This window comes from Gymnodraco acuticeps, unplaced genomic scaffold, assembly GCF_902827175.1.
Source record: "Gymnodraco acuticeps unplaced genomic scaffold, fGymAcu1.1, whole genome shotgun sequence".
In the NCBI taxonomy this organism is placed as follows: Eukaryota; Metazoa; Chordata; class Actinopteri; order Perciformes; family Bathydraconidae; genus Gymnodraco; species Gymnodraco acuticeps.
In genome coordinates, this window is record NW_022991937.1 from 98,953 (window position 1) to 126,826 (window position 27,874).

The 27,874-nt window shown below is 40.7% G+C and overlaps 1 protein-coding gene across 1 annotated transcript; it reads right to left on the reverse strand.

The window, feature by feature from the left end:
- Nucleotides 1-217: 217 nt before the first annotated feature.
- gja5a (gap junction protein, alpha 5a) lies at nucleotides 218-10,307 on the reverse strand. Its single transcript, XM_034200402.1, has 2 exons — nucleotides 10,096-10,307; nucleotides 218-2,711 (listed from the first exon to the last, which is right to left on the reverse strand). The coding sequence occupies exon 2, from the start codon at nucleotides 2,608-2,610 to the stop codon at nucleotides 1,477-1,479; it is 1,134 nt and encodes a 377-aa protein (XP_034056293.1). The 5' UTR covers nucleotides 2,611-2,711; nucleotides 10,096-10,307; the 3' UTR covers nucleotides 218-1,476.
- Nucleotides 10,308-27,874: the final 17,567 nt, after the last annotated feature.

Consider the following 27,874-nt stretch of genomic DNA (forward strand, 5'->3'; position numbering starts at 1 on the left):
TGGCTAATCAAAAAATGACTGCTTCATCATCTTCTTCCTTTCCACTTGTTATTTAGTTTAATCATTTCTATATTTATGAAGGTTTTAAAATGGTGCAAGTTGGTCTTGCACCTTATCAAGTACACTTTTCTCTGATTTTGCAAAACAGATTTATTTATGTTGACGTTGCAGAGAGATCTAAGAAAAACTTTAATTACCACATCCGGGGACACAAGCGTAGATTGTACAGTTGATGGTTTATTGATTTATAACGGGTAATGATGACGTTTATTGCATAAAAATCTCTGTGGAAAAACCAAAACAATGTCTGTGGTTGGTTGTTGTAGGAGATGTGTTAAACCCCCGGTTGCAGTGGATGTTCATTTACAAATTGCTGTGACAAACAACCTAAACAATGATGATACATAAAATAAAAAAGAGACACAGCAAATGTAATCGAATACATTTGAAGATATCAACTAAAACATACATTTTGCATCGGAACAAATTCACTATTTACACAATGGCTCCAGGACAGAAACAGAAAAACGAGCAATGTTTCCACCCAGTGGCCAGATCTCCTCATAACAACATTCAGACAAGAGCTCTTTCTCCCCTGGATCTCTCTCCAAAGAAATCAGGCTACATTCTGCACACAGATGATCCTGTCACAACGCACACAATGAACACAGTTTGAATTAAAATGTCATTTATAATGTTTGGTGATTATTCTTAGTTTACAGTTGACTTTACCTGACCCGGGTGTAGTGCAATCAGGTTAGCAAGTCAAAATATGGCTTAATCTGATTTGGCTTTTGGAAAAAGAAAATATACATAAAAACTTGGTGTATGACAAAAATAAAAATGTTTTCAAACTTCTTAAGGCACTGCATATGCCCTGGATGAAAACCATCCAATTTAGCAAGCTTCACAGTTTATTGCATATTAACTCCCTGTTTTCTCTATGCGTCTCAATTTTTTGCAGTTGGAGAGAAAAACAATGTTGTAATTAATTAAATAGTTAAGATTTGTATCATATTTCTCATTCCAATTAAATGGTTTCCCTACGTCATCTCACGTCCAGGCATCATTGTCATTCACACTTACGTATTTTCCTCTCCTTATGTTTTTGGATTTTAACTAAAATGTGCAATAGACTGGTATCACACCTGTTAACCCTGTTCTCTTTTAAAAATTATTTTGCAGTTTGGTTTTCAGTTGTTCTAACACTGGGAAAGATTGGTTCACAAATACTATCTGCTCTCAGAGCTTACACATGTAAAGGTCACATAGTCCACACACATATATCTCAGGGTCTAAAGTGAACATTTAGTCCATCCTCTGTAGTCAAGTTGCAGGCTTCAATGCCAGTTTGCATAATTAGCTTGTGTTCACATTCTGACCCCTTCACTCAGCAATGACACTTGTATCCTCCTAAACTGATCTTCTAGTCCCTTCTCTTTGGTTCTGAAAGTCAAATCCCCCTCCTCTCCCCGGCTAAACGGACAGATCGTCCTGTCGAGCCCGGCTGCTGCTCCCGCTGGTCTTGCTCAGGCGGCGTTTGTCCTTCATGCAGCCGGAGTTCAGCAGAGGTGATGGTGCGCAGCTGTTTGGCAGCTCTGTGGGCACGTGGTCGTATCTCATCCTCAGAAAGTCTCCCTCGTCCTCCATGTTGTCGCAGCTGTGATGCCGCTCTGTGGCCAAGTTGACTGAGTTCTGCTGCAGCGCCATCCTGTTGTTGAAGGGATGAGAGGCCATAGAGGTCAAGGGGTTCATGGAGCCATTGGCTGCCAGACACTGGCTGAAGTCAGGGGGTGGGGTGCAGGAGGCCGAGGGCAGAGGTGGGCTGTTGGGCTCCAGAGACGCAGACACCGTCACAGCTCTGTGTTTGCTCTTCTTCAGCCTCTTGTTGCGTAAACACCTCCTGCTGCTTTTCCAAGCAAGGTGGTAGAGCTCCAACACAGACAGCAGCAGAGACACACCGGCCACCACTAGCATGAAGATGATAAAGACGTTCTTTTCTGTGGGACGGGACATGTAGCAGTTGACGGGGTTGGGGCAGGGCCAGGTCTCGCACAGGTACAGGGCCCTGAGGAACACCCCGTATATCCTGTACTGCACCACGATAAATGTCACCTCCATCACTGTGCGGATCAAGATGCTCAGGATGTAAGTCTGCAGCAGCGCTCCTTTCAGGCGGAAAGGGACAGTCCCCTCAGAAGACATTTTTCCGGTCTCTTTCCGCTGCAGGTACTCCTTCTCCTCCTCCAGGTCTTCTTCACTATCCCCTCTCTCCTCCTGTTCCTTCCTCCGCAGCTTCTCCTCTCTGCGGACAATGTGCATGGCATGGCCCATGTAGATGAGGGATGGCGTGGAGACGAAAACAATCTGCAGCACCCAGTAGCGTATGTGGGCAATGGGAAAGGCGCTGTCATAACACACGTTGGTGCAACCGGGCTGCTGGGTGTCACACAGGAAGTCGCTCTGCTCGTCGCCCCAGGAGGACTCGGCCGCCGTGCCAAGGACCAGGATGCGGAAGATGAAGAGGACGGTGAGCCAGACCTTCCCGACTGAGGTGGAGTGTTCCTGGACCTCCTCTAGGAAATTCCCCAGGAGACTCCAATCCCCCATCACTGCTCACAGGCCTTAGCACACACCTGAGACACAAAGACTGGAGGTGGAGGAGAGGAAGAGCTAAAGAATAGTGCAATAGAGGTGAAGAAGTGAAGTTCCTGAGGTGGAGAATGGACATAAGAGAGAGGGGGGGGAAATGAGAAAAGAGAAACAAATACAATCAGTCAGACAGCTTCTCTGTATACTCTATATGTGAAATGAGCTGTGTGTGTGTGTGTGTGTTTGCTTGTGAGCTTGTGAGTATGGGTAGCATAATGTGCATAAAAATAGCTCCTCCGTCTGTGAATTGCTAGAGGACTGGACACAGTGGCATGAGAACACCCATTTTCCCATGAGGGAGCCAGAGGAAGTTCAGGAGTCATGCAAAAGTAAATAATGAGGATGTTTTAAAAGAATATCTTAATATTATACAATATGTGGTTACATTCCCTAACTCCAAATTATGCATGATAGTCAGATTGAGAGGATAACAAGCCACCGCGGGGCAAGTCAAAGCTAGGAGACTTTGTCCTTTCAATGCTGTGAGTGACGGGCCTGAGCTGCATGGTTTCTATTTTGCCTGTGGTCCCTGACCAGCAGAGTTCACTCACGACAACAGAACTGCAGCCATGATGTCCTTTCCTTTCCGGTAATGAAAACCTCAGACATGATGCAATCCATCTGAGAGCGTCAATCTGATCTCTCCATCTATACACTGTGTGCTTTCACCTGCAGCATTAGTTAGAGTTTAGGTTAGACCCAAACATGGCAGTGACAGGCTGGCGAGCCTCAGCTAAGAATGACCCTATAAGGAAGTTCACAAGACAGCTTTATGTGTGCAATAAGTGACCCCATCATTGAGGGGTTAAGAAAAGCCATCTAACTCCATTGAGGGGTGACCTCTGACATCTAAATGCACGATGTACTGTCGCCTACTGCCAGCTTTTATAATGCAATTAGACTTCAAAGTTAAATGAGTTATAACACTGTAAAACGGCTGAAGATAAACTTTGACACTTATCACGTCTCAATTTAGTGCCCTACTTGGCAAGGTTTTAAAAAACGTATACATTCCTCAAACGCTGCGTGTTAAAAAGATAAACTGTTATTTTAATGGTGTGCCAGGTAGGATATACAGTATAATCGCGACAATCACAGTATAAAAAACACCAAACAGGGAGTTAATATTATCTCTTACCACCTCTCATCTACCGCCCATTGTTATCCATGAGCAGTTGTTTCCATAATAAGTTATTCCCATTGCATAGTCCACTGTCCACTGTGGCTGACGATGACACTAGTTATGTGTGAGAGAGAGATGGTCTATAACCCTCAGTCTGTCTCCCCCCCCTCTTGGTGTCTCTATCAAGTATATATATGGCAATGAGATGGAAAATCAAAACGTCGTGCTCTTTATCTGTGAAGCATGGAAAGAAGGGTAACAAAGCAAGTCTATGGGACATTCTTAAATACTTATCTGCCATTTAGACAGTTTCCTTATTATTACCGTATTGGATTCAATCACAGCATATGCGAGAGGAAATGTTCAACCTCTATCAACGCCGTGGCTGATGGGCTAGTGCGTAGCTCAGGAAAGTTTGGTCTGCCATTTGTTTTCCAGCATATTCCTTCACACGCTAACATCACACTGGTCATAGTTGCAAACCATGTTGGATTGTGAGTTAGTGAAGCGGGTCCTTGTCTCACTCCGGGAACTGGCTCAAAGCCCTCCTAGGATAAAGCTGATGATCTTTATTTGAACGTAAATCACAAACAGGCAGAGAGCTGAATGAGGAAGGGAGTGAGAGTCCAGGCAGCACAATAGCAGGAGGCACACATTACACACAAGCCTTGTTGTTATCAGCAGACACTGACACCAGGCTTTCCTTACCTGTGCAGACCCTGCTAACAATACATCTCCCCCTGGACTCTTTCAAAGTTGACCTTTGTGATACACCCTCATTTTGATGTGTGTCATGACTAGCTTGCTGCAGAATACAGTTGGAAAATCAAAATAATCTAGATTGAAGACAACTTAACTACTTTTGTAAAACAATGTCTTCATTTGGTATCTATTCCCTGATTTGTAAAATGTGAAAGATGAGGAGAGGTGAGAGTTTACTGATCTGTCACTGTCAGATCCAAAGCAATGCCACTATGTAAATGTAATGTGCGGCAATTAAAAAGTCCTACATTTAATTTAAATAAAGCATCTCAAGTAAAACTCCACAATGAACGCCTTGAAAGGAGTCATTATTATTATTTTGTCAAATGCATTAACAAGTAGCTATTTAATGCTGTAGATGGTCATCACTTAATCTTTTACTTAAAGCACTATAGCTTTTAAAATATGACACTAACAGCAGTTGAATACATTTTTTTCAGTAGTCAGTTGGGTTTATCCTCCTCCTGCTAGTGAACTGCCTTATTTAAGAAGCTGATTCGGGTATGAAAAGCTCAATACAACTTCAACTGCCATAATAAACACTTCTCTCAAATATAGTAAAGTACCAATAACACTGAAGCTACTTGAGGAAATGTACTTGCTCTCTACCATTGGTATAGTTATGTAGTACAGTAAACACAATAGTATGTATACACAGTATGGTATAAATGGTGCTTTTCTTTACTGAGAAAAGTTGATAAAATATGCTAATTCAAACCAGTCTGTCTCTGTCATCTCCCCTCAACGGCCACTTCCTGTTCTCAGAGGAAGCAATCTCAAACAATATGATTTCCGAAGGACAAAAGGAATACGGTATTAAAAGTAGTGGGAGGCAGGGGGGGGCAGCGAGGTCACAGCCGAGACATCCCAGTGAACTCCTTTGCTGTAAAAATCACCTTCCACTGTGGGCCGTCTGACACCTGTGCTCCTGTGTGTCCTGTGGCAATAACCATGGATTTACTGGGATGCATTGTGCCCTTTGCTGAACACTCTGCTCTGCCTGGTGACCATCATGGCTGTCATATTTGTTTATAATCTCTGTGGCAGAGTAATGGACAATCTGGTTCTAAGGAATTCAAAATGGTGAAGTGCGCAAATGGTGCATTGAGTCATTTCTCTTTGACGTTATATCTGAGTCCCTCGGTGCGTTTGTGTGTCCTGTGGGTAAGAGTTAGACTCCCAGGGAACAACAATCTAAGATAAGTGTTTGAGAGTCATTATGAATAACCATGCCAGTAAGCAGACTCCAAAACTACTGTACAATCATTTCACAAATTCAGTGTCGTATCAAAGTTGACCAGACTCACTTTTAACGTGGCTAGATTATAATTTCCAGTCAGATGACACTGACTTGAGACGGCGGCTGCTGTGACTCACTGCAGAGCAACAGGAATACATTATGTGTGTTTTCCCCCCACCCTGCAACAAAACAACGAATCCTGCTGTGATGCTCAGTGTTGCCATAGATCGCAGTGACTCTGGTCGGGACTGTGGTAGCACCTTAGGCACTTGGAAGGTTTTTATAGGATAATTAAACTATGTTTTTATTGCTGTAAACTGGCATGTGGAGGAAGGTTTCAGAGTTATATCTTTCACAAAATCATAGAGTATATACTGTATAATATAATTGAGATATATCATGATGCCAGAAGTAAAAAAATGGCCAAATAAAATGTATACTTTCGTCGATGAATTTAAAAACTGACCTTCCAACACTAGCTGGTTGCCCACAGCCTGCAATTCATCCACAGGCCGGGAACAACAGGGGGCAGGGTTGATTTAAACATTCCTCCACTGATCTGTACCTCTCAGCACATAAGCCGTGTTTGACAGACTCCGGATCCTCACAGAGGACCAGGATACGCTGCGCCGTCCTCATAAACACACAGGCAATTAGATGGCTGCATATGCATTTTCTTGTCCTGCTTCCCCTTTAATATGGAATGTTTAGACTGACATCAGTGGAGGGAAAAGTATTTACACAGCCTATGGTATAAAGTACAATAGTGTTATTCTATGTGTCTGAAAGGTTGAAGAACATTTTTCAGCAATCTCCAAAATGATCTCAATGCACGGACTTAAAAACTACATTAACTGACAAATGATTTCATCTTATTCAGTAGGTAGTAAAACACAGTAAGGAAACTCATTTGTTCTCTTGAAAAGTGTTTGACATATTCTAAAGGGACACATTTGGGCACACAGGCCCAGACTAAGGGACCAAGTTATATATTAAAACAATTGTTAAGAGCCATATCTGGCAAGCTGCCCCAGTGATTCTGCTGTAGGATATTTTATGTAAATACATGTCTGTACAATTTCTGGTCAGGACATTTTTCTACAGTGAGTGAATTACATTAGGCATACATTTATAGTCTCAATAAATACTTGATACTTTCCTAAAAATGTATTTGATTGCTGTAAAAAAAATCTCTGGTTGTTTTTTTGTAAAGTAAAACCATTCATTGAAGATTTACTGCATTGCTCCCACATTTTAAACATACTTTATTTGGATCCAAATCATTAGTATTTCATCTGTGTAGAAACCCTTTATGCTTTATCAAAGATTATACATGTCAAACGCATCATTGCCGTGTAAAGAGTGATCTGAATTGCACATATTCCACATCAATTGCTCTCTGCATCACAAAGGTGGATGGACCGAAATTAATAATCTCATGATAGATATCTAAAACTCTGATAATCAAACCTTCCAAACCAGCCTATTTTCTCTTTTAGAAATGTTATACAAGATCCAATAACTAACCTAGAGATTACATATTTGCACATCTATTTTCTAGTTTCAGCTATTTGGTGCCTATTACATGGAATAAACTGCAAACTTTCCTCAAGCCAGATTTGTTAATTTTCTCAAGATAATAAAACTACATAATCTGACGTTTTGATATACTCTTGTACTAGTTTTTCTTAATTGTTGGTTATCTGACAAATTGTTTCTTGCATGCTGTTTGTCTGACTGAATGTATTTTGTTACTAGTTGGCTCCTGAGAAAATACTCCCTGTTACTTGTTAGACGCTTTTATCCAAAGCGATTTACATACTCAATACTGTGGACAATCCCCACAGGAGCAATTTGGGGTGAATTGTCTCAGGGACACAACGACATGCTGACTGCAGTGGGGTTTGAACCAACACCTAGGCTCTATCCACTGCGCCACACGCCTCCTCCGTTAAATAACGTAAACTAAAGTAGATCAACTTTACATTTAAGCTGACATTAAATGATCCCAAACAAAAATCCCCTGCCAGCAGCTCTATAACCAAAACATATTTCCCAGTTACAGTTCACTCTGCAGTGTTGTGACAGCTCAGCAACGTTTCAGTGGAACAGCCGTAGCGGAGCACGAGGAAAAGAATGTCAGACCAACCACACAAGTGCTCTGCGCGAACACATTGATACACAGGTTGCATCAGTCTCAGCTGACATTAACAGACCTGCATTCAGGATGCCAAACATACCCAGGCTGCAGTTAAACTCACTTGATTGATACCCTTATTCTCTGGGTGATTAAAGCTGTTTCATTTATTGGAGTGAATAATGGAAACAAATTAGGATTATTCATTTTGTTGATATGCCCATTGCACATGAATTTAGATCTTAAAAGACCTCCATTGTATCTGAAGCATGGCCTTTAAACTTGAACTTTTGAAGGGGGTCAATCCCAGTGTGCATTGCGGCAGCTGTTTAGTCTCAGGACTGGCGTTCATATCTCTCCCATGTGTGTCGGGATTACAATCAAGGATGAGCATGTTTAAGTTTAGCGGCATTGGCGTGTTGGAGGGGTGAGATAGGGATAGTGTGACATACAAAGTGGATCTGACGCGGGATGGGGAGGAGAATATTTCACACTCATGGGAGTCACCTGTTGCTACCACTTACAGGCCGGCGTGGATCTAGGCTGCCATATATCAGTCACACCAGCAGAAGCCGGCGCTGCTACCTTACATGGCTGTCTCGCTCTTCATCTGCCCACTGCTGTACACAGACCCACAGCCTGCTATGATCCATTGTTTGGCTGCATATGGCATTAAACTGGAGCCGAAGACAGCTGCAAGGTGTTTCATGGAGAGAAATTCTTACTAACACACTCCCGACTGAAATTCCTGGATAGCTTGACAGATTAAATGAGTGGCTTGTTATGATCTTTATTATTTTCAAGACTATCTTTAAAGTCTTTGATATAAATTCATCTTTGGTAATGGATATCATATAATTTGATAAGTGAGCCTGTCACATTTTATCTTGTTTTAGCATGAGGCAACTTTACACAATCATAACCTGTTGTTTAGATTTTTACATTTGGAATACATTTGGAATCATATTTGGAAATATCTTTTATGACTGTTGACAGTAGGATTCACATTTGTATTGCAGTGAGTTGTTATCTGTGGGTGTTAATGTGTCTTTGGTTTCATATAGAAAAACACTGACACAGAAGTAATTGATGTTACCCTGACAAGGATTTGTTGTGGATACTCATTCAAAAGACTGCACTTTTTTGGCAAATGTTGTTTGATCTTTTATCGAAATATAAATATCTCACCAAAGTGTTTTATGAAGTAGTCTATATGTGGAAAGTAAGCAAGTACATTTAATAAATAACTGTACCGTTCTGAAGTACTGGAATATTTATATGTTTTACTACTTCATTCATACTACCCTGCATTTCAGAGGGGAAAATTGTGCTTTTCACAAAACTTGATTTATTTGGTAACTTGTTGTTCATCAGATTATGATTTTTTTTAATGTTAGCATAGAAAGGATAAATTCTAACCTATACACAGTCAAACGTAGCCTATCAAGTAGGTCGAATCAGCTCCTCCACGGCCAGCTACAGCATACATGTTAATACATAGGTCATATTAAACGTGATAATATATAAGGTATAGTAATGTAACACATTTCGACCTGCATACTATCAATTTTACTTACCAAAAGTTGAATATTTATTTCAGATGATACTTCATCTGGAATTGTTTTTAATTGCAAGACTTTCACAGTGATATTGATTTAACACTTATCTAGCCTGTGGTTTATGGAATTTAAGATTAAATGATATTAGTGTGTGGCTTTGACCCCAAAAGTGTGCATTTTCCTTTAGTTATTTTTTATCAATTTTCTAGCATTCAAATGAATGCTAGAAAATTGATAAAAAATTCGCTTTGGTGAATTGGTTAATACATGTTGGAAACACATTTTGTAAACGCAGATGAATGATCAGCCCCTGAGACGGCACAGAAGTAACACATCGTTCATAGAGTTTAAACACATTGTTGGTGGCTCTGTGTCCTCAAGTCTCCAGGGCAGCACTTTGTTTGAATATATGTGTCTCTTATGAGAGTTATAAGCATAGAGGAGGTAGAGAGAGACAGACAGAGCATACAGTACTGCTGTACCTGCCAGAGAGGTCAGAGGCTCTAACACACACACAGACTTCACATTCACTTCAAGATGTTAGTCTTAGTTCTCTGGTAGTATGGGTCTCACATTGTTTACCAAAAAGGGAAAGTTGTAATGTGATAACTTTAAGGCTTACCTGCTTTGAGTGGTATTGAGGGCTGTTTCTGATCAAGTAGCTTCTCCTTATCTGTCTAAATCAGCCTTTAACTCAGTGGATGATTGGCAGGTGATGTTGGAGATCAGCTGACGACCAAAGGCTCAGTGTGATGGTGGGAATACTTTCTTCTTCTTCTTCGTGTGAACATCAACAGCATCTGTCTCTCGTGGGCGGTATCTGAGCTCAGTCTCGTCCCAACGCCAAACTGTTAGTCCGCACAGGGGGCACGAGAAGAAAAGCAGGGGCATCACAAGAGTGTTTCCCCACACGGCCCTCCCTTCTGTCTCTCCTCCTCCATCTCCTCCTATCCCCCCCCCCCTCACTTATTTTCCTTACATCCCTAGGGCTCTATTTTTTGCTGGGAATCATTCTCCGACAGCGAGAGAGGAAGTGGAATTGTTTTCTGGGATCAATGGCAATTCCGCTTGGAGTAAACTTCCAGCATGCTCTTATTTACTGTGTGGTCCTTAAAGTGTACAGCTCTGTGTTCTGTGCTGTGTTCAGGACCAGGCACTGCACAATTCTTACAGTGCAAGATTTTATAGCAAAGTTAACAATACATAACAATTCTATAATGAGTTTCTAAGGCCATTCTGTGTTTATCCATATGTTTGTATATTCATTTTGAAGGAGAGTTCAAGCAAACACAGACAACAATTGTATTTATCTATTTAAATTGAGCAAACAATGAAGAAAACATACATAAAGTACGTTCAAGGTTTTTATTTTGTCATACGAACATAGCTACAGTGTAGTTATGACGATGAAAATCTTAGGTCTCAGGCTCCTCCAACAGTGCAATACAATAAAACAGAAAAGCAGAAAAAATAGTGCAAGAAAAATAGTAAAATAGTGAAATAGTGCAACAAGTTATTGGAATATGATATATTAGATAAATAGTTTCTAAGTAGCAGCCAGATGAATGTTATGGATGTTGTTTAAAAAGTTCAGGTGTTTAATAGTCTTATGGCCTGTGGGATGAAACGATTAGTAGATTGTTACCTTAATAGATTTTGGTGGAAATATTGTACCATGTTCATCGTGTCACTCCTGCTCTAAAAGGAGCCTCCACAAGGTCTGAAACCACTTGCTGAAGCTTAGGATGTGAACAAAGAGTTAGATAAAACTGTCATATGAGGTGTGAGTTTTAAGCCAGAACAATCTCTCTGCTCCGCAGCCTGCCTGCAGATACATGCTGCATTACATAATGGACATCTTTGGGTTTGATTTATCCTTGCTGAAGGGGCCAACGTGCATTCAAATGGCTGTAGTTATGTGTGGAGGGCACACAGTAGATTTGAGAACTAACACGAACATTTATAATGTACATTTACTAATGATGTGACTTTATTCATCATTTGCAACATTAGATCTGTGTTCGTTTGTCAAACTCACTCTCTTTTTTTGTATTCAAGATTTCCTTTAAAAGGAATAGTTTGACAACTTCAGAAATAGGCTGAATGACTTTCCTGCCTGGTGTTGGATAAGAGGACTGACACCATGCTCATGTTTGTCAGGTGAAAGTGAAGGTACGGCCAGAAGCTTGTTAGCTTAGATTAGCATTAAGACTGAAAACACTCACAGTTTGCAAATGTATCCAACAATGTTTCTCTAACTTTAACCAAGCAGTTATCTTAAGCCATAATCAAGTTGTATTTTTGTGTGTTAACCTTACTACCCTAAATCGAAAGGAAATTGTTTCCTTTTTAGCTTACCATTTTGTCTTGTTGATAGCATCGTCGAGTCAATAAAAACGTCCATTGTGGAGAATATGGACCAAGGATATATCCCGGGTTGAATTGGAGACCTGTTTTTTTTTTTTGTACCATTGAGACAGAGCAATCTAAAACTATCTTATAGTATAGTATAGTATTCGCTTATTAGTCCCCGAGGGGAAAATGGATTGCAGCACATCACAGAGGCATTTAAAAAGTTAAGACAATACATCACTGACAACAACATAGACACAGATAAAAACAAACAGACATAAGAAAACCAGATATCGGCAGACATGACAAGGGGCCTATAGGCCCTCATTTGCGAAATAGGGGGGACAGGGCCAGACCAGCTGGGTAAACAGTGCGTCCTAGCCATCATTTATTCAGGAGTTTGATGGCTTGTGGGACGAAAGACAGCCTAGATCTGTTCTTTTTTAAATAAGGGGCACGATATCTCCGCCCGGATGGCAACAGTTCAAAGTAAGAGGCAAGAGGGTGCCTCAGGTCACTCACAATATTGTGTGCCAATTTTAAAACTCTGTCCTTATATAAGCATTCTATATTAGCAAATCTACCCTGTGTCTTTGTGCCAGGATAAGCTAATTAGCTTCTGATGGTAAATTATTTTAATTCGGTGAGTACAAACCAGTATTGTCTTAACTGCAAAGATTGATATGAGAGTGAATCTGTTGCATGAGACAAAGCAGTGAAAAGCGGTCGGCACACTTGCGTCCTAGATGAGAAGTGTGCTAATCTGGACAGGAACAGTTCCTAATCCCTAGAGGAAATACGTTTCCAAACTAAAGCAGGTGTTGATCCCTTGCAGCAGACATGCCAGGTGTGAGAAGTCAACAGTGAAAAGGATACATTTCTCAAAACTTGTGTATCCCTGCGATGACAAGAAGTCATTGAGTTTAAAGCATAGACTGTATATATAAATGGATGTAGGGTCCGTGACGTCACCCATAGGATTCTGCAGAGTTGCCGTGAAGCCCTTAGTAGGCGGAGTCGGCCACTAACGGCTCGACAGTGACGTCAGAGTTCAACTCCCACCTTCTCCAGCCTGCTCCAAATAAGGGCAAAGAGGCGGAGCCGAGGTGGGACCTGCTGCCACCGAGCTGGAAGTTCCAGAGCTAGCTGAAGCTACCAAGCTAAGCTAATATGCTCCCCATCTGCACGGCACGCTGCCGTCGCATTTTACGTTTCTAAGGTAAGCGGACATGAAACTATTTAGCAAAACTATAAATAATAATCTAAGTTATTGAGTTTTAACATACAACTTCAGAATCTTAAAACCCCTTAACGTTTGTATGCAATTGTGCTAAATTCAACACTGGAATCAAGCAAATATTAATATGTTTGCATGACATTAGTTATTTATATTTTGATGTCACTTAACTATACGTTTAATACATTTAAGTCAAGCTAAGGTACATGTGATGGTAGCTAGTTAGCGCTGTTACCTGTGAGGCCTCCTCCAAACAGCATAATAACCAGACTGTATCATTAAAACTAAGTACCAGTTATAGATCCTTGACTTTAGACAAACAATTCAAAAGACAAAATGTATTTAAAGACCAATCTTTATTTGAATGTGCCTCTTAACCTGAGATATTAGTTATACAGTAATAGTATTGACAATCTAAAAAAACTGAGCAACTCAACAGTCAACTTTATGTTTCTTATTGTCTAAAGCATTTATTATTTTCATTTTCCCAATCTCATATTCAGTGTGGATGGATTGAGACAGCATGGTGTCCAGAGAGCTGCAGAGACTTCAGGGAGAAACCTCCGTGTGATGGACGTCCTGTCTGTTGGTTTGGAGAGGACTGAGGGTCTTTCCTCTGCGAGGAGGACCAGGGCTGATGGAGGAGCCCATGCTGGGCAAAGCTGATACCAACTGCACAGGCCTAGTCTGTCACTTTATTTGACTAAATGTGTTTAATACATTTAATAGGTTTACACCTTCTGTCCATATGTGCTTTTTATTTAAAACATTTGATTAACTTTTGGTTCACATTTCAATAAATTATATTTGTATTTGCACTCCTTTTGTCCATTATTCTTACTGAAAATGTTAGATTACACATTCACATCTGACTGAAGATTGGCCCCATTTATTTGTGACGTTACAAAACAAGGTACATGTTGTGAAGCTCATAAAGTGAGGCAAATAGAAATAATCAGCTGATGGAGTGTAGATGTGGAAATAGCTGCATTCGATCAGCTGACTGTTTTTACAATACAAGTAGTTTCTTAGTGAATGTCCTGTAGCCTACTGGTCTTAACATCTCATAACATCAGCTTTTAATGTTCCTCTTGGATTTTCTTCTTGACCCTCAGAGAAGGAGAAAATGTCGTGTCTTTCAGGCATGTCCTTTCCTAACAAAAATGACAGGAAACATAAAACATATTATTGCAGAACAAGTGTGTTATTTATGAAAGCAGTGTGTTTAGGGGCTGTAGATATAATTATTTTGTAATTGTAATGTTTTTATTTTTATTTCAACAATGAGCTACAAAGACAATCAGATTATGAATGAACAGTATGAAGTTCATCAACATTGAAATATATGTTATTATCAAAATAATATTGAACTGTTATCAAAACGTAGTGCAACTGTAGAAGCTTGCTCTGTTGTCTCACTGAAAGAATAACTTTTACCACGTTTTTTACAGACAATATTGAGAGATAAATAGTAGCAGTTCTCACTATGTGTTAAATATCTTTGCCTTCAATACATTAAATTAGAAAGCTGACAAAGTCATATTGCTTGTTATCATCTAAATGTAACTTTTTGCATGGATAAACCCCTCAACTTAACTGATGTGTAGGTGATCTAGTATTTAGTATTGTTTAATGGAATGTATATCAGTGTATTCAAGTCAATACTTCATTCATTTAAACCAATATCTTTCTTGATTCTTTGTACAGTATGAAAAAAGAGTATTTGTACCTGAGCTGAAGTTCACTGCTGTGAGGAGTCCAGTTCTGTCTCTCACTCTCTGGTCCAGCGTGTCTGCATCACCTGGACACCTTAAACAAACATATATATATATGTAAAGTACCATGTGTACAAACAATATAACTGATTATCTTCTGTTGAACATGTTGGATTGTGTATTGTCTGAGTCAGGGTCCTTTTTATTTTACTGTAACTTTGGAAGTTGTGTTACCAATGCTTACTGTTTATTTGATACCCATTTGGTAATGCAATTAATAAAAACAACAAGGTTTGGGTTCGTTCTTCAGATGACTGTGACGTTAACGTGTAAGCTCAATAATGAACTCCAGCTCAACCAACCATATTGTAATATCTAAGTAATCATCTTGAAATATGACATTAATAATTGTAATATACACACATCTTATTGTGAGGTTGATTTCACATACACTACTTCGACATTAGCTTGTCTACATACTTGAGCATAGCCAATTTAAATTAACCTTAGATGCATACAGTTCTACCTACATAATAAAATATCTCTAAGTTACAAGGATGTAACCTTATTTTATCAACCTCAAACAGAAGCCGTTTGTTCAACAGTATTATCCCACTTAACACTTGTCTATTTCGTTTTAACCTTTATATATACAGTCTATGATTTTAACTTGGAGGCTACGATTACAATCGTTAGCACCGATGTAGCTACCACTAGCTTACATGCTAACCCAAACCTTACCATTCATTACGTAGCTGATTAAAATCATTAACACATAAATAAAGCACTAGAATTTCACTTACCGCAAAACCGCATTCATGCACCGTCTGTTTTAACCGCAGAGCGAGTCACAATAGTCCGATATATAAGCATGAAGAACAAACAACCACGGCCGGCTACAAGTTGTGTTTCCTGGATGAGCTGAGCAGGCAGAGTCCCTGTAGGAGCAGCTAGCAGAGAGACAAGAAGCTAACAGCGGCAGGCACTTGACAGAGCCGTCACTCAATGTGACCACGCCCTAATTTATGCACACACTTTAAGACCTAATATAAATAAAAGGGTCGCCTTAGAAAACAATTCACTCACAGATCCATAATCATGAAGGTGGAATCTAACTATATCGATAATAAAAATGTATGGAGCCAGGGGTAGAAACATGTTTTTGTCTGCTGTAAAGTTGGGCATTTTAACATGGGGGTCTATGAAAATTGCTCCTTTCTGCAGCCATCGCCTATCGGACAATATATGAACTGCAGTGTGTGGCACTTCCGTATTGGCTTCCCGGCTCTACCCAAAGCCCCCAGGAAGTGTGCCGGACTCAGATGAAAATATTCGTGCTGGCCAAACGGCGGTACTACACTTCCGTTTGGTTGCCAGGCCCGGAAACACTTTTTCCCATTGACTTACATGGGGAAAGAGTGGTCTGTAACTCGTTGGATAATTTTTTTTAAACTACCCAGTATGAACACTTGTATAGCCCTTATTAAAAACATTCGTTCCTCAAGTTGTAAAAATTAGCTAATAACGTTATTCTGAGAGTTATTTCCCTCTGCATTATGAACGCGCATCTAACCCACGGGACCGCGCCGCCCGGCACGTTCATGTTACGTGTCCCGACCAATCAGAGCACACTGTGCTCCCAGGGAGGGTGGGGCTGGAGCATAGACTGTATATATAAATGGACGTAGGGTCCGTGACGTCACCCATAGGATTCTGCAGAGTTGCCGTGAAGCCCTTAGTAGGCGGAGTCGGCCACTAACGGCTCGACAGTGACGTCAGAGTTCAACTCCCGCCTTCTCCAGCCTGCTCCAAATAAGGGCAAAGAGGCGGAGCCGAGGCGGGACCTGCTGCCACCGAGCTGGAAGTTCCAGAGCTAGCTGAAGCTACCAAGCTAAGCTAACATGCTCCCCATCTGCACGCTGCCGTCGCATTTTACATTTCTAAGGTAAGAGGACATGAAACTATTCAGCAAAACTATAAATAATAATCTAAGTTATTGAGTTTTTAGCATAATACTTCAGAATCTTAAAACCCCTTAACGTTTGTATGCAATTGTGCTAAATTCAACACTGGAATCAAGCATATATTAATATGTTTGCATGACATTAGTTATTTATATTTTGATATCACTTAACTATACGTTTAATACATTTAAGTCAAGCTAAGGTACATGTGATGGTAGCTAGTTAGCGCTCTTACCTGTGAGGCATCCTCCAAACAGCATAATAACCAGACTGTATCATTAAAACTAAGTACCAGTTATAGATCCTTGACTTTAGACAAACAATTCAAAAGACAAAATGTATTTAAAGACCAATCTTTATTTGAATGTGCCTCTTAACCTGAGATATTAGTTATACAGTAATAGTATTGACAATCTAAAAAAACTGAGCAACTCAACAGTCAACTTTATGTTTCTTATTGTCTAAAGCATTTATTATTTTCATTTTCCCAATCTCATATTCAGTGTGGACGGATTGAGACAGCATGGTGTCCAGAGAGCTGCAGAGACTTCAGGGAGAAACCTCCGTGTGATGGACGTCCTGTCTGTTGGTTTGGAGAGGACTGAGGGTCTTTCCTCTGCGAGGAGGACCAGGGCTGATGGAGGAGCCCATGCTGGCCACAGCTGATACCAACTGCACAGGCCTAGTCGGTCACTTTATTTGACTAAATGTGTTCACTTATACATTTAATAGGTTTACACCTTCTGTCCATATGTGCTTTTTATTTAAAACATTTGATTAACTTTTGGTTCACATTTCAATAAATTGTATTTGCACTCCTTTTGTCCATTATTCTTACTGAAAATGTTAGATTACACATTCACATCTGACTGAAGATTGGCCCCATTTATTTGTGATGTTGCAAAACAAGGTACATGTTGTGAAGCTCATAAAGTGAGGCAAATAGAAATAATCAGCTGATGGAGTGTAGATGTGGAAATAGCTGCATTCAATCAGCTGACTGTGTTTTCACAATAAAAGTAGTTTCTTAGTGAATGTCCTGTACTGGTCTTAACATCTCATAACATCAGCTTTTAATGTTCCTCTTGGATGTTCTTCTTGACCCTCAGAGAAGGAGAAAATGTTGTGTCTTTCAGGCATGTCCTTTCCTAACAAAAATGACAGGAAACATAAAACATATTATTGCAGAACAAGTGTGTTATTTATGAAAGCGGTGTGTTTGTGTGTTTAGGGGCTGTAGATATAATTATTTTGTAATGGTTTTTTTTTATTTCAATAATGAGCTACAAAGACAATCAGATTATGAATGAACAGTATGAAGTTCATCAACATTGAAATATATGTTATTATCAAAATAATATTGAACTGTTATCAAAACGTAGTGCAACTGTAGAAGCTTGCTCTGTTGTCTCACTGAAAGAATAACTTTTACCACGTTTTTTACAGACAATATTGAGAGATAAATAGTAGCAGTTCTCACTATGTGTTAAATATCTTTGCCTTCAATACATTAAATTAGAAAGCTGACAAAGTCATATTGCTTGTTATCATCTAAATGTAACTTTTTGCATGGAAAAAACCCTCAACTTAACTGATGTGTAGGTGATCTAGTATTTAGTATTGTTTAATGGAATGTATATCAGTGTATTCAAGTCAATACTTCATTCATTTAAACCAATATCTTTCTTGATTCTTTGTACAGTATGAAAAAAGAGTCTTTGTACCTGTGCTGAAGTTCACTGCTGTGAGGAGTCCAGTTCTGTCTCTCACTCTCTGGTCCAGCGTGTCTGCATCACCTGGACACCTTAAACAAACATATATATATGTAAAGTACCATGTGTACAAACAATATAACTGATTCTCTTCTGTTGAACATGTTGGATTGTGTATTGTCCGAGTCAGGGGCCTTTTTATTTTACTGTAACTTTGGAAGTTGTGTTACCAATGCTTACTGTTTATTTGATACCCATTTGGTAATGAAATTAATAAAAACAACAAGGTTTGGGTTCGTTCTTCAGATGACTGTGACGTTAACGTGTAAGCTCAATAATGAACTCCAGCTCAACCAACCATATTGTAATATCTAAGTAATCATCTTGAAATATGACATTAATAATTGTAATATACACACATCTTATTGTGAGGTTGATTTCACATACACTACTTCGACATTAGCTTGTCTACATACTTGAGCATAGCCAATTCAAATTAACCTTAGATGCATACAGTTCTACCTACATAATAAAATATCTCTAAGTTACAAGGATGTAACCTTATTTTATCAACCTCAAACAGAAGCCGTTTGTTCAACAGTATTATCCCACTTAACACTTGTCTATTTCGTTTTAACCTTTATATATACAGTCCAGAGTTCCCGTTAGCCGGTAATTACCGGACTACGACCGGTAAAATATGCTGAAGACCGGCAAATCTAAATCTCTCCGGTCAAAGCGTCCGTTCAAAAATAATTTCCGTTTAGCGCAATAACGCATCAGTTGCGCAATTTGCGCCACTTATGTGACAGACAAGAAGAGTATGTGACAGACAAGAATAGTCAATTCTAATGTCTAACACGTAATGTGGAGAAAGAGATGTCCTGGATGGGTTGATTGTGCGTTGATCTGTTGGTAATGCCTCGGGGTTCCGGTGGGCATGTAAACAAATGCATAATGCTGCGCTATACTTTGCGGCCTCACCCAGTTGCATAGCGACACTTATTGTTTAGGTGTCTTTTAATAAGCAGGTAGTCATATCATTAGCTAGAACTAGCTGGATCTGATCGATATGGACATAAACGCGAGTCTAATCTGACGGGAGAGAGAGATCAGCTGCTGCTGACGAGTCGACATGCAGCTCTGCATAATCACATGCAGCGTGAGCGGACAAAACACACTCTTCAGGTTAGAATATCACACGAAGCTATTTTAATTACCTCTCAATCTACCTAAACTAGTTATAGATATGTTTAGTTTTACTGTCGGGTCACTCATTACTGATCCGCGAGTTGCATGATACTGAAGGGCTGTCAGGAGAGGGAGAGAGCGCTCCGTTTATTATTCCCGTGTTATTGTAAATTACTGAACACTTTTGAATAGTTAATCTACTATGATTAGTTTGTTTAATGTCGAATCATATCAATTTGTTTTAAAGCACAATAAATAACAAAGAAGTCCTTTGACCGGCACTTTTCTCATTTTGTCCGGAAGATTTAAACTTTAACGGACATGATGACCGGCGAAAAAATATTCTAACGGGAACTCTGATACAGTCTATGATTTTAACTTGGAGGCTACGATTACAATCGTTAGCACCGATGTAGCTACCACTAGCTTACATGCTAACCCAAGCCTTACCATTCATTACGTAGCTGATTAAAATCATTAACACATAAATAAAGCACTCGAATGTCATTTACCGCATTCATGCACCGTCTGTTTTAACCGCAGAGTGAGTCACAATAGTCCGATATATAAGCATGAAGAACAAACAACCACGGCCGGCTACAAGTTGTGTTTCCTGGATGAGCTGAGCAGGTAGAGTCCCTGTAGCTAGCTTCACGGAGCAGGTAGCAGAGCGACAAGAAGCTAACAGCGGCAGGCACTTGACAGAGCCGTCACTCAATGTGACCACGCCCTAATTTATGCACAAACTTTAAGACCTAATATAAATAAAAGGGTCGCGTTAGAAAACAATTCACTCACAGATTCATAATCATGAAGGTGGAATCTAACTATATCGATAATAAAATGTATGGAGCCAGGGGTAGAAACATGTTTTTGTCTGCTGTAAAGTTGGGCATTTTAACATGGGGGTCTATGGAAATTGCTCCTTTCTGCAGCCATCGCCTATCGGCCAATATATGAACTGCAGTGTGTGGCACTTCCGTATTGGCTTCCCGGCTCTACCCCACAGTTTGCCGCTGGAGCTATTGGAGCTACAACGAGCTGTTAAAGGCAGAGAGTGAAATTCAGTGAATACACGTAGTTTACAGAGATGCTGTATGAGAAACCAATGTGAGTTGCGTTTATCTTTACCCATGGATGCACAATAAGAACGGATCCATATCGTCTTACTGCCATCCCACGGAGCTGTAATAATGGATATATTGCACATGTTTGCTGTAATTCATTATCATACTACATGGGCTGTATGATTAAGTCTTGTACCGTAAATGTTGTATTAAATAAAGTTAATATTACCGACATTATTAACGTCCCTGTAGCTTCGTATTGCACTAAGAAGCTTATTGCACTGTATATAAATATATATATATATATATATATATATATATATATACAGTGCAATAATTATTTCATGCTAAATGAAGCTCTGTTGGATATCACTAGATCCTGTTACAGCGTAATATAAGTACATAACGATTGATGTGTACATTAGCATCATTACTAGCTAGCCGCTAGCTGCTAACTGCCGCCTCGTTCATATCAAATCCATGATAACAACAATCCATTACCATGCTGTCATGAACGCGCGGTGCTGTTACGTGTACGCAAATTGACGTGCTTGATGTGAACGAGCATTTTGGTTAAAGTTGCGCATGCTCTATGAGTGCACATACGGGTACTTCTCAGGCATGCTGGGTAATCTGTGACATTTCACTCTCTCAAAAGTTGGGCCATTTTATCATCATGCGCTAATGAGCAGCTCTCATAGGAATGAATGAGGCCCCGCCTCCCACGCTGTATCCAGTTCTTATTATACATCCATGGCTCTACCCCACAGTTTGCCGCTTGGTTTAAAGTCATAAATATGCACACAAAATATTAGACTGATGGGTCCAGTAGTATGTGTGATTATGCGTTTCAGACAGACAGATACACACACGCAAGCGAACACATGACCCCCCACAGGCCTTTGCCTGGAGGAGGTAATAAAATATTATGAAAGTGCTGTTGTTTTTCTCATTTAATTTGTAGAACGAGAGTCAATAAATGAACCCGATAGTATTCATTTAATTATGTTTCATTTCAGTGACCAGTAAATTGTTACTTCAGCGAATCAAAGATACCCCTCATTCTTGCTCTTTGATGAATGTTCTTCTCCCTTCTGTTCTGGTGGCCTAATCAGGGATCTGAAAGGCTAAAGTCTCCTCTCCAACAACTGCTCCTTTGACCAGGCAGCAGAGAAAATGGTTGAGCGTGCAGAAAAAACAAACCAATAAGGATCTCATGACAAACCTTTCGAGATCTCTGACAAGGAGTTTAGACTCTGCAGCTCCATCCAAACATATTGTACATTTATTAATTTAGATCTTTCATGCTCTTATAAAACAAAAGTGAAGGCTGTCAGGGTGCTACCCCAAAGAAAAGACTAACTTTTTCCTTAAGCATCATCAAGGTTTTCAATTCATCTGTTACAATTGCCCCTGATTTCCTAGTTTCCTTAAACAAAGGCCCACTGAGCACCTAACATCCTCTCAGGCTTAAATCAGCCTTTAATGGAGTGTTTGAAGGGATGGAAAAGCTGTTGCTGATTCCTAATTACATAAAGTTTACTCTGAGGTTTCCATTGCGCTGCTCATCAGTATGGATTTAGAAGTGGAACACCATTTGCACAGAATAACAGCATGAAATGATTTGTAACAAAGAAGTGATGTTCCACGACTTCACTTAATCCCATCACTTTCAGCTTCTCCGCGGTGCCAAGATGAGGTCTGAATGTGTGTGTCATGGAGAGATCAAGAGCAAGAGGGAGAAAACAACTGTGTAGCGTATGTGTGCCCCTGTGTGTGAGAACGTATGTGTACTTGAGTGTTTGACGGAAAAAGCCCACACTGCCAGGATGCATTAGTGTAACCCACCAAACCCGCCCACCCGCCTGACCCCTGCCTGCTATTCTGCTCATGTCACAAACCCGTTTCAGCCCTGCCTCGCCCACCTCTCAGGGAGGCTTGATGGACACGTGCTCCTGAGCGGCCATCACTAACTCGTGTAATCTGCTTTCATGACAGCAAAATGCAGCATTACAGTGAAACTCCAGTGGGAAGAGAATCTAGAGGTTGTTTTGGTTAAAGCAAACACATACTCTACTACGGTATGTCAGCACAAACTCAGTCAAAGTCACTGACATGTTGTTGTGGCAGACTTCCTGTCAATTAAACTAATTTACTGTACTTTGCTCACTTACTGGTGACATGTTGTCTTTAGGCAAACACATCCTGTTGCACTGATCAAAATCAGAATACCTTTATTAGTCCCACAGAGAGGACATTTACATTGTTACAGCAGAAAAGAGCCCAAGACAGCTTAATGTTACCTAAGCATGCATAGAAAAAGTACTAAGGATAAAAAAAGAAATTATAATGAAAAAGTTACACATTTTACAAAAATTATAAAAAGAAGTTACACATTTTACAAAAATACACACATTACATTACATTACATTGCATTTAGCTGACGCTTTTGTCCAAAGCGACTTACAATAAGTACATTCGACCAGGAAGACACAACCTTGAAGAAAACAGAATCATATAAGTACATCAGGTTTCATAGAGCCAAACATTTCAAGTGCTACTCAACTGGCTTTAGGTAATCCAGTCCTTTATTGGTATAAAAGTGCTTCGTTAATCGTTCTAACGCTCGAAGTGGAGTCGAAAGAGATGAGTTTTCAGTTTGCGCCGGAAGATGTGCAAGCTATCTGCCGTCCTGATGTCAATGGGGAGCTCATTCCACCATCTTGGAGCCAGGATAGCAAACCCACGTGTTTTCGCCGATGGGAACTTGGGTCCCCCTCGCAGCGAGGGCGCAACGAGTCGTTTGGCTGATGCAGAGCGTAGTGCACGCGCTGGGGTGTACGGTTTAACCATGTCCTGGATGTAGGAAGGGCCAGATCCATTCGCAGCACGGTAAGCAAGTACCAGTGTCTTGAAGTGGATTCTAGCAGTTACCGGAAGCCAGTGAAGGGAGCGGAGGAGCGGAGTGGTGTGGGAGAATTTAGGAAGGTTGAAAACCAGACGAGCCGCTGCATTCTGGATGAGCTGCAGAGGTCGGATGGCACATGCAGGTAGACCAGCCAGGAGGGAGTTGCAGTAGTCTAGGCGTGAGATGACGAGAGCCTGGACCAGAACCTGAGTCGCTTTCTGAGTCAGCTGGGGACGTATCTTCCTGATGTTGTAAAGCGTGTATCTGCAGCAACGGGTTGTAGCAGCGATGTTTGCAGTGAAGGACAGGTTGTTATCTAGGGTCACACCCAGATTCCTTGCAGTCTGAGTCGGGGAAACAACTGAGGTGCCGATGTTGATTGTCAGGTCAAGAGTTAGACAATCTTTTCCCGGGAGGAAGAGCAGCTCAGTCTTGTCAAGGTTGAGCTTGAGGTGGTGAGCAGACATCCACTGAGAGATGTCAGCTAGACAAGCAGAGATGCGTGCGACGACCTGGGTCTCTGAGCGGGGAAAGGACAGAATTAATTGGGTGTCGTCAGCGTAGCAGTGGTAAGAAAAACCATGCGGGCTAATGACTGATCCGAGCGAGTTTGTGTACAAGGAGAAGAGGAGGGGACCAAGAACAGAGCCCTGAGGGACCCCCGTAGTTAATTGACAAGGGTCGGACTCAGACCCTCTCCAAGTCACCCTGTAGGTACGGTCTTTCAGATATGAGGTGAGGAGGGAAAGTGCAGAGCCTGAAACTCCAAGTTTTTGGAGAGTGTGAAGGAGGATCTGATGATTCACCGTGTCGAATGCAGCAGACAGGTCCAACAGGATGATGACAGAGGAGAGGGATGCAGTTTTGGCAGTGTGCAGTTACACACCCTGTAACAGTTCTGAGGATTTAGCAGCCAGGTATATATTGCACAGTTTAACGGCATATATATGTTGCACACATTGTACACATAGTTGGTACAACAAAAAGTATTACAAAAGTCTTCCCTGATTCCTTATTTTTTTCAATAATGCATGAATCTTTGTTATCAATTAATACATCGATTTGTGACCATATTCCACACTTTTATGAAGTTTGAAGAAGTTACATTGATTTGGGAGTTCTCTACTGTTCCTCTTGTCAGCACAGGACAAGTGACACATGTGTTTATTTGTTCTCAGTGCAAAACAACATTTAACACAATCTTCACTGTCATCTCTTCTTTACCATTCAAACCAGGTTATTATAAAACCAGTGCTACTCTGTTTACCCAGAGAAGAAAGCACATGGTCAAGCGCAGCAAAAATGATTGTCTCTGCTTTTTGCTCCTTTTAGGGTGACAGAGCTTTGGGGCAACAGGTGGAGGATTGTGAGAAGCTGACAGGCAGACAGTCAGTCCTTTGTTGTTTATTGTGGACACTCATCTGTTTCCAAATCTATCCACCAAATTAGACTGATGCTATTCTTAACGACTGACCTCTTACTCTGCTGCTGACTGAAATGCTGTCCCGGACTGGAGGATATGATGATGAAGAGCCTATGAAGACACATGTGGGTCAGACATGCATGTGTGACCCACATTATGTGTCTGTGTCTTCATTTTAAAGCTTCCTCAGTGCTCTCAAGGTTTAAAACACATCAGCTGTGTGGAATAGCATGTCCCATATTGTCCACCTCCCTCATCAGTGTGTGTGTGTGACATTTATTTTGTCCCCACTCAATAGCAACCACAGTTTTTTAAATATACGAGGTTGACATTTGGCATATAGGTCAAGTGTTTTTTAAGTATTTGTGTGTGGATGCATGAATGAGTGACTGAATGTGCATACATAGTAGCAGCTATTACAAATGTGCCCTTATGTATTGCATGAAACTTCCTCTGCTTTTTCAATAGGTCTGATGTCTGTTCTGTGACATGCATCAACAGCTGAATGCCATTTGGCTGCTTCAGTTTCAGGATCCTGGTATTGTGCATGCTGATTCACTTTCACTGTTTACTGGGACACAACAGATTCGTCATTACCGATGTTTTTCAGTCCAAATATCTGCCATGAAATGAACCTGTTGGCCTCAAATATCCAGTATCAGTCAGACTGTATTTCAAATCTATCAGTGTTTTTATTCTAGAGTTTTTATAAGATTACTGTGTTTCTTTATGCAGAGTCAGTAACGGATGGGTTAACAAAATGAAAGCAAACAAAACCTTGTCAGTTCCTCCTCCGCCCTACTAAGAACAAGGTTATCAAGATATAGAGAGAGAGGGAGGAAACACAAACTCTTATTATATTTCCCCCTTGGTCACTTCTGTGGCGTTACAGCATCCCAGTGTGCAGTCGTGTAGAAGGAGCGGACTAAACAAATGCAGGAAGAGTGATATCTACAAGACCCTTTACCCAAGACGAATAACTAACTCAGACATGAGGACAGACGGGTGCTGTGTGTGTGTGTGTGTGTGAACAGATTGACTTTGTCCAGTGTATATGTTGTATGTGTGTATAGCCATTGAAGACAGACAAGGGGTGTATGTGTGTTTATGTGCCCACCATACATCCCTGAAAACAAACAGTGACTGAAAGGACGGCATTGTTCATCAAGTCCTGCAGACGTGCCACATGCAGTCACCGGCCAAGGGCAACGAGAAGGCCATTCAGGCTTTCAATAAGGCCTCTTCCTCCCCACTGAAGCTTTGACTGGACTTATTCTAAGTCAAATAAATACAAGTGAGGCAGTTTTACAGCTGATTTGACAATTGAAATAAAATCATTCATTGTTGTTTTGTATTTTTTGGGGCAGCTTAGCATATTCTCTTTCTCATAGACTTGACCATTGCCCTGTTTTATGACTTCCTGTAGGTCCTGATCTTTGTGAAAGTGACTCTTGCTTTGTTTGAGGCAACAACATTGAATAGTAAATCATTTCTCTTACCCGCTGAACAAGTGTGAGAAACTCTTGTCAGTGGATGGTTGACCGTGTGTGCCGGCCCTCCTATCCGTAGATAACATTGTGTTGGGCGGCTGGCTGACTTTGAGGACCTGGAGGCATGAAATCATCCTGTTTCGGGCCATGTGTTCCCCTGATAGAGACTAGGGTGTTACCCTCCTCTGAAATCCACCTCCAGCCCTTCAGGCAGCTCTTCCTGTCCTGAGCGATACGTACACATGTTGTTCCGTCTTACATGGCATTTCTCAGTAACCTTAGTCACCCTTCATGCATTTTTATCAAACATTTCCCAATTCCATCCTCCTTTTGTTTTGATTTCCATTATAAGTCCATTAACAACGCCTGACTGCTTCCCAGGGTCTACTGTGCACCAGTGAGCAATACACGTTGTCAAAACACTCGCTTTTTCTGAACATATGCTCTTATCCTTAAGCTGTTCTAATCAACATACCTTTGTAAACCTTACTGAACTATGTGTAAAGGGCCACTAACAACAGTAACAAACTCTGCTCCAAGCGATACTGAGCACATGAACTACTTTATTGTTTTTATTCATTGTAATCGCTCTCACAGGCATTGTTTACAGTACTTTTTTTTAGAAAGAAGCTCTGAATTACCACAGTACTCTATCTTTCCTGTACCAAATGCAAACACAACGTTTGTGATATTATGCTCAGTTTTAGGTTGTATTTTGTGCCTCTCTACTGTGACTGTTTACATGCTTGAATGTTCAAAAAGTGCTGTATTATTCTCGCTGCCTGTGCTTTTCAGCTGTGTCTGAAACCAGAGCCCAGTCAGCTCTGATTAGTTAGCTGGTCGGCTCTGTTGTGATTGGTCAACCGCTGAGAGATGTCCCACCCCTTAGCCCATCACGTACAATTTGATGCAGGTCTAACCAATAGAAGTACACGTGTTGCATTGTGATGTCACTATACAGCAATCCACAACATGAAAGGGGAAACCCCAAAAAACACAATAGGGCCTTTTTTTTTAACACTCATTGATTTATTCTTGGATCATCACCATTTTATTTTATTTTTAGTAATTATACAGGAAGAAATTAATCAAAGAAGAGGCGACTATGGCCTAAGTGGTTTTGCATTTGAGGAAAGGATATGGGTCATTATGGGAAACATCGTGGAAACCACTAAGTTGATGAAGCCGTGGGAAAGTGGGAACGACAAAGCAACACAGAACAATGCTGATTTACAGGAGACCAAGAGAGGTGGTCCCTTTACTTCCTGCCTGTCTCCAACCATCAATATTCATCCTAAACTTCACTTTCTCTCATCCAGCCTCTAATATCCAGGCAGCACTT

What these genes read in the sequence shown, in the direction of transcription:
- gja5a (XM_034200402.1), bottom strand. Translation starts at nt 2,610, where the DNA reads ATGGGGGATTGGAGTCTCCTGGGGAATTTCCTAGAGGAGGTCCAGGAA.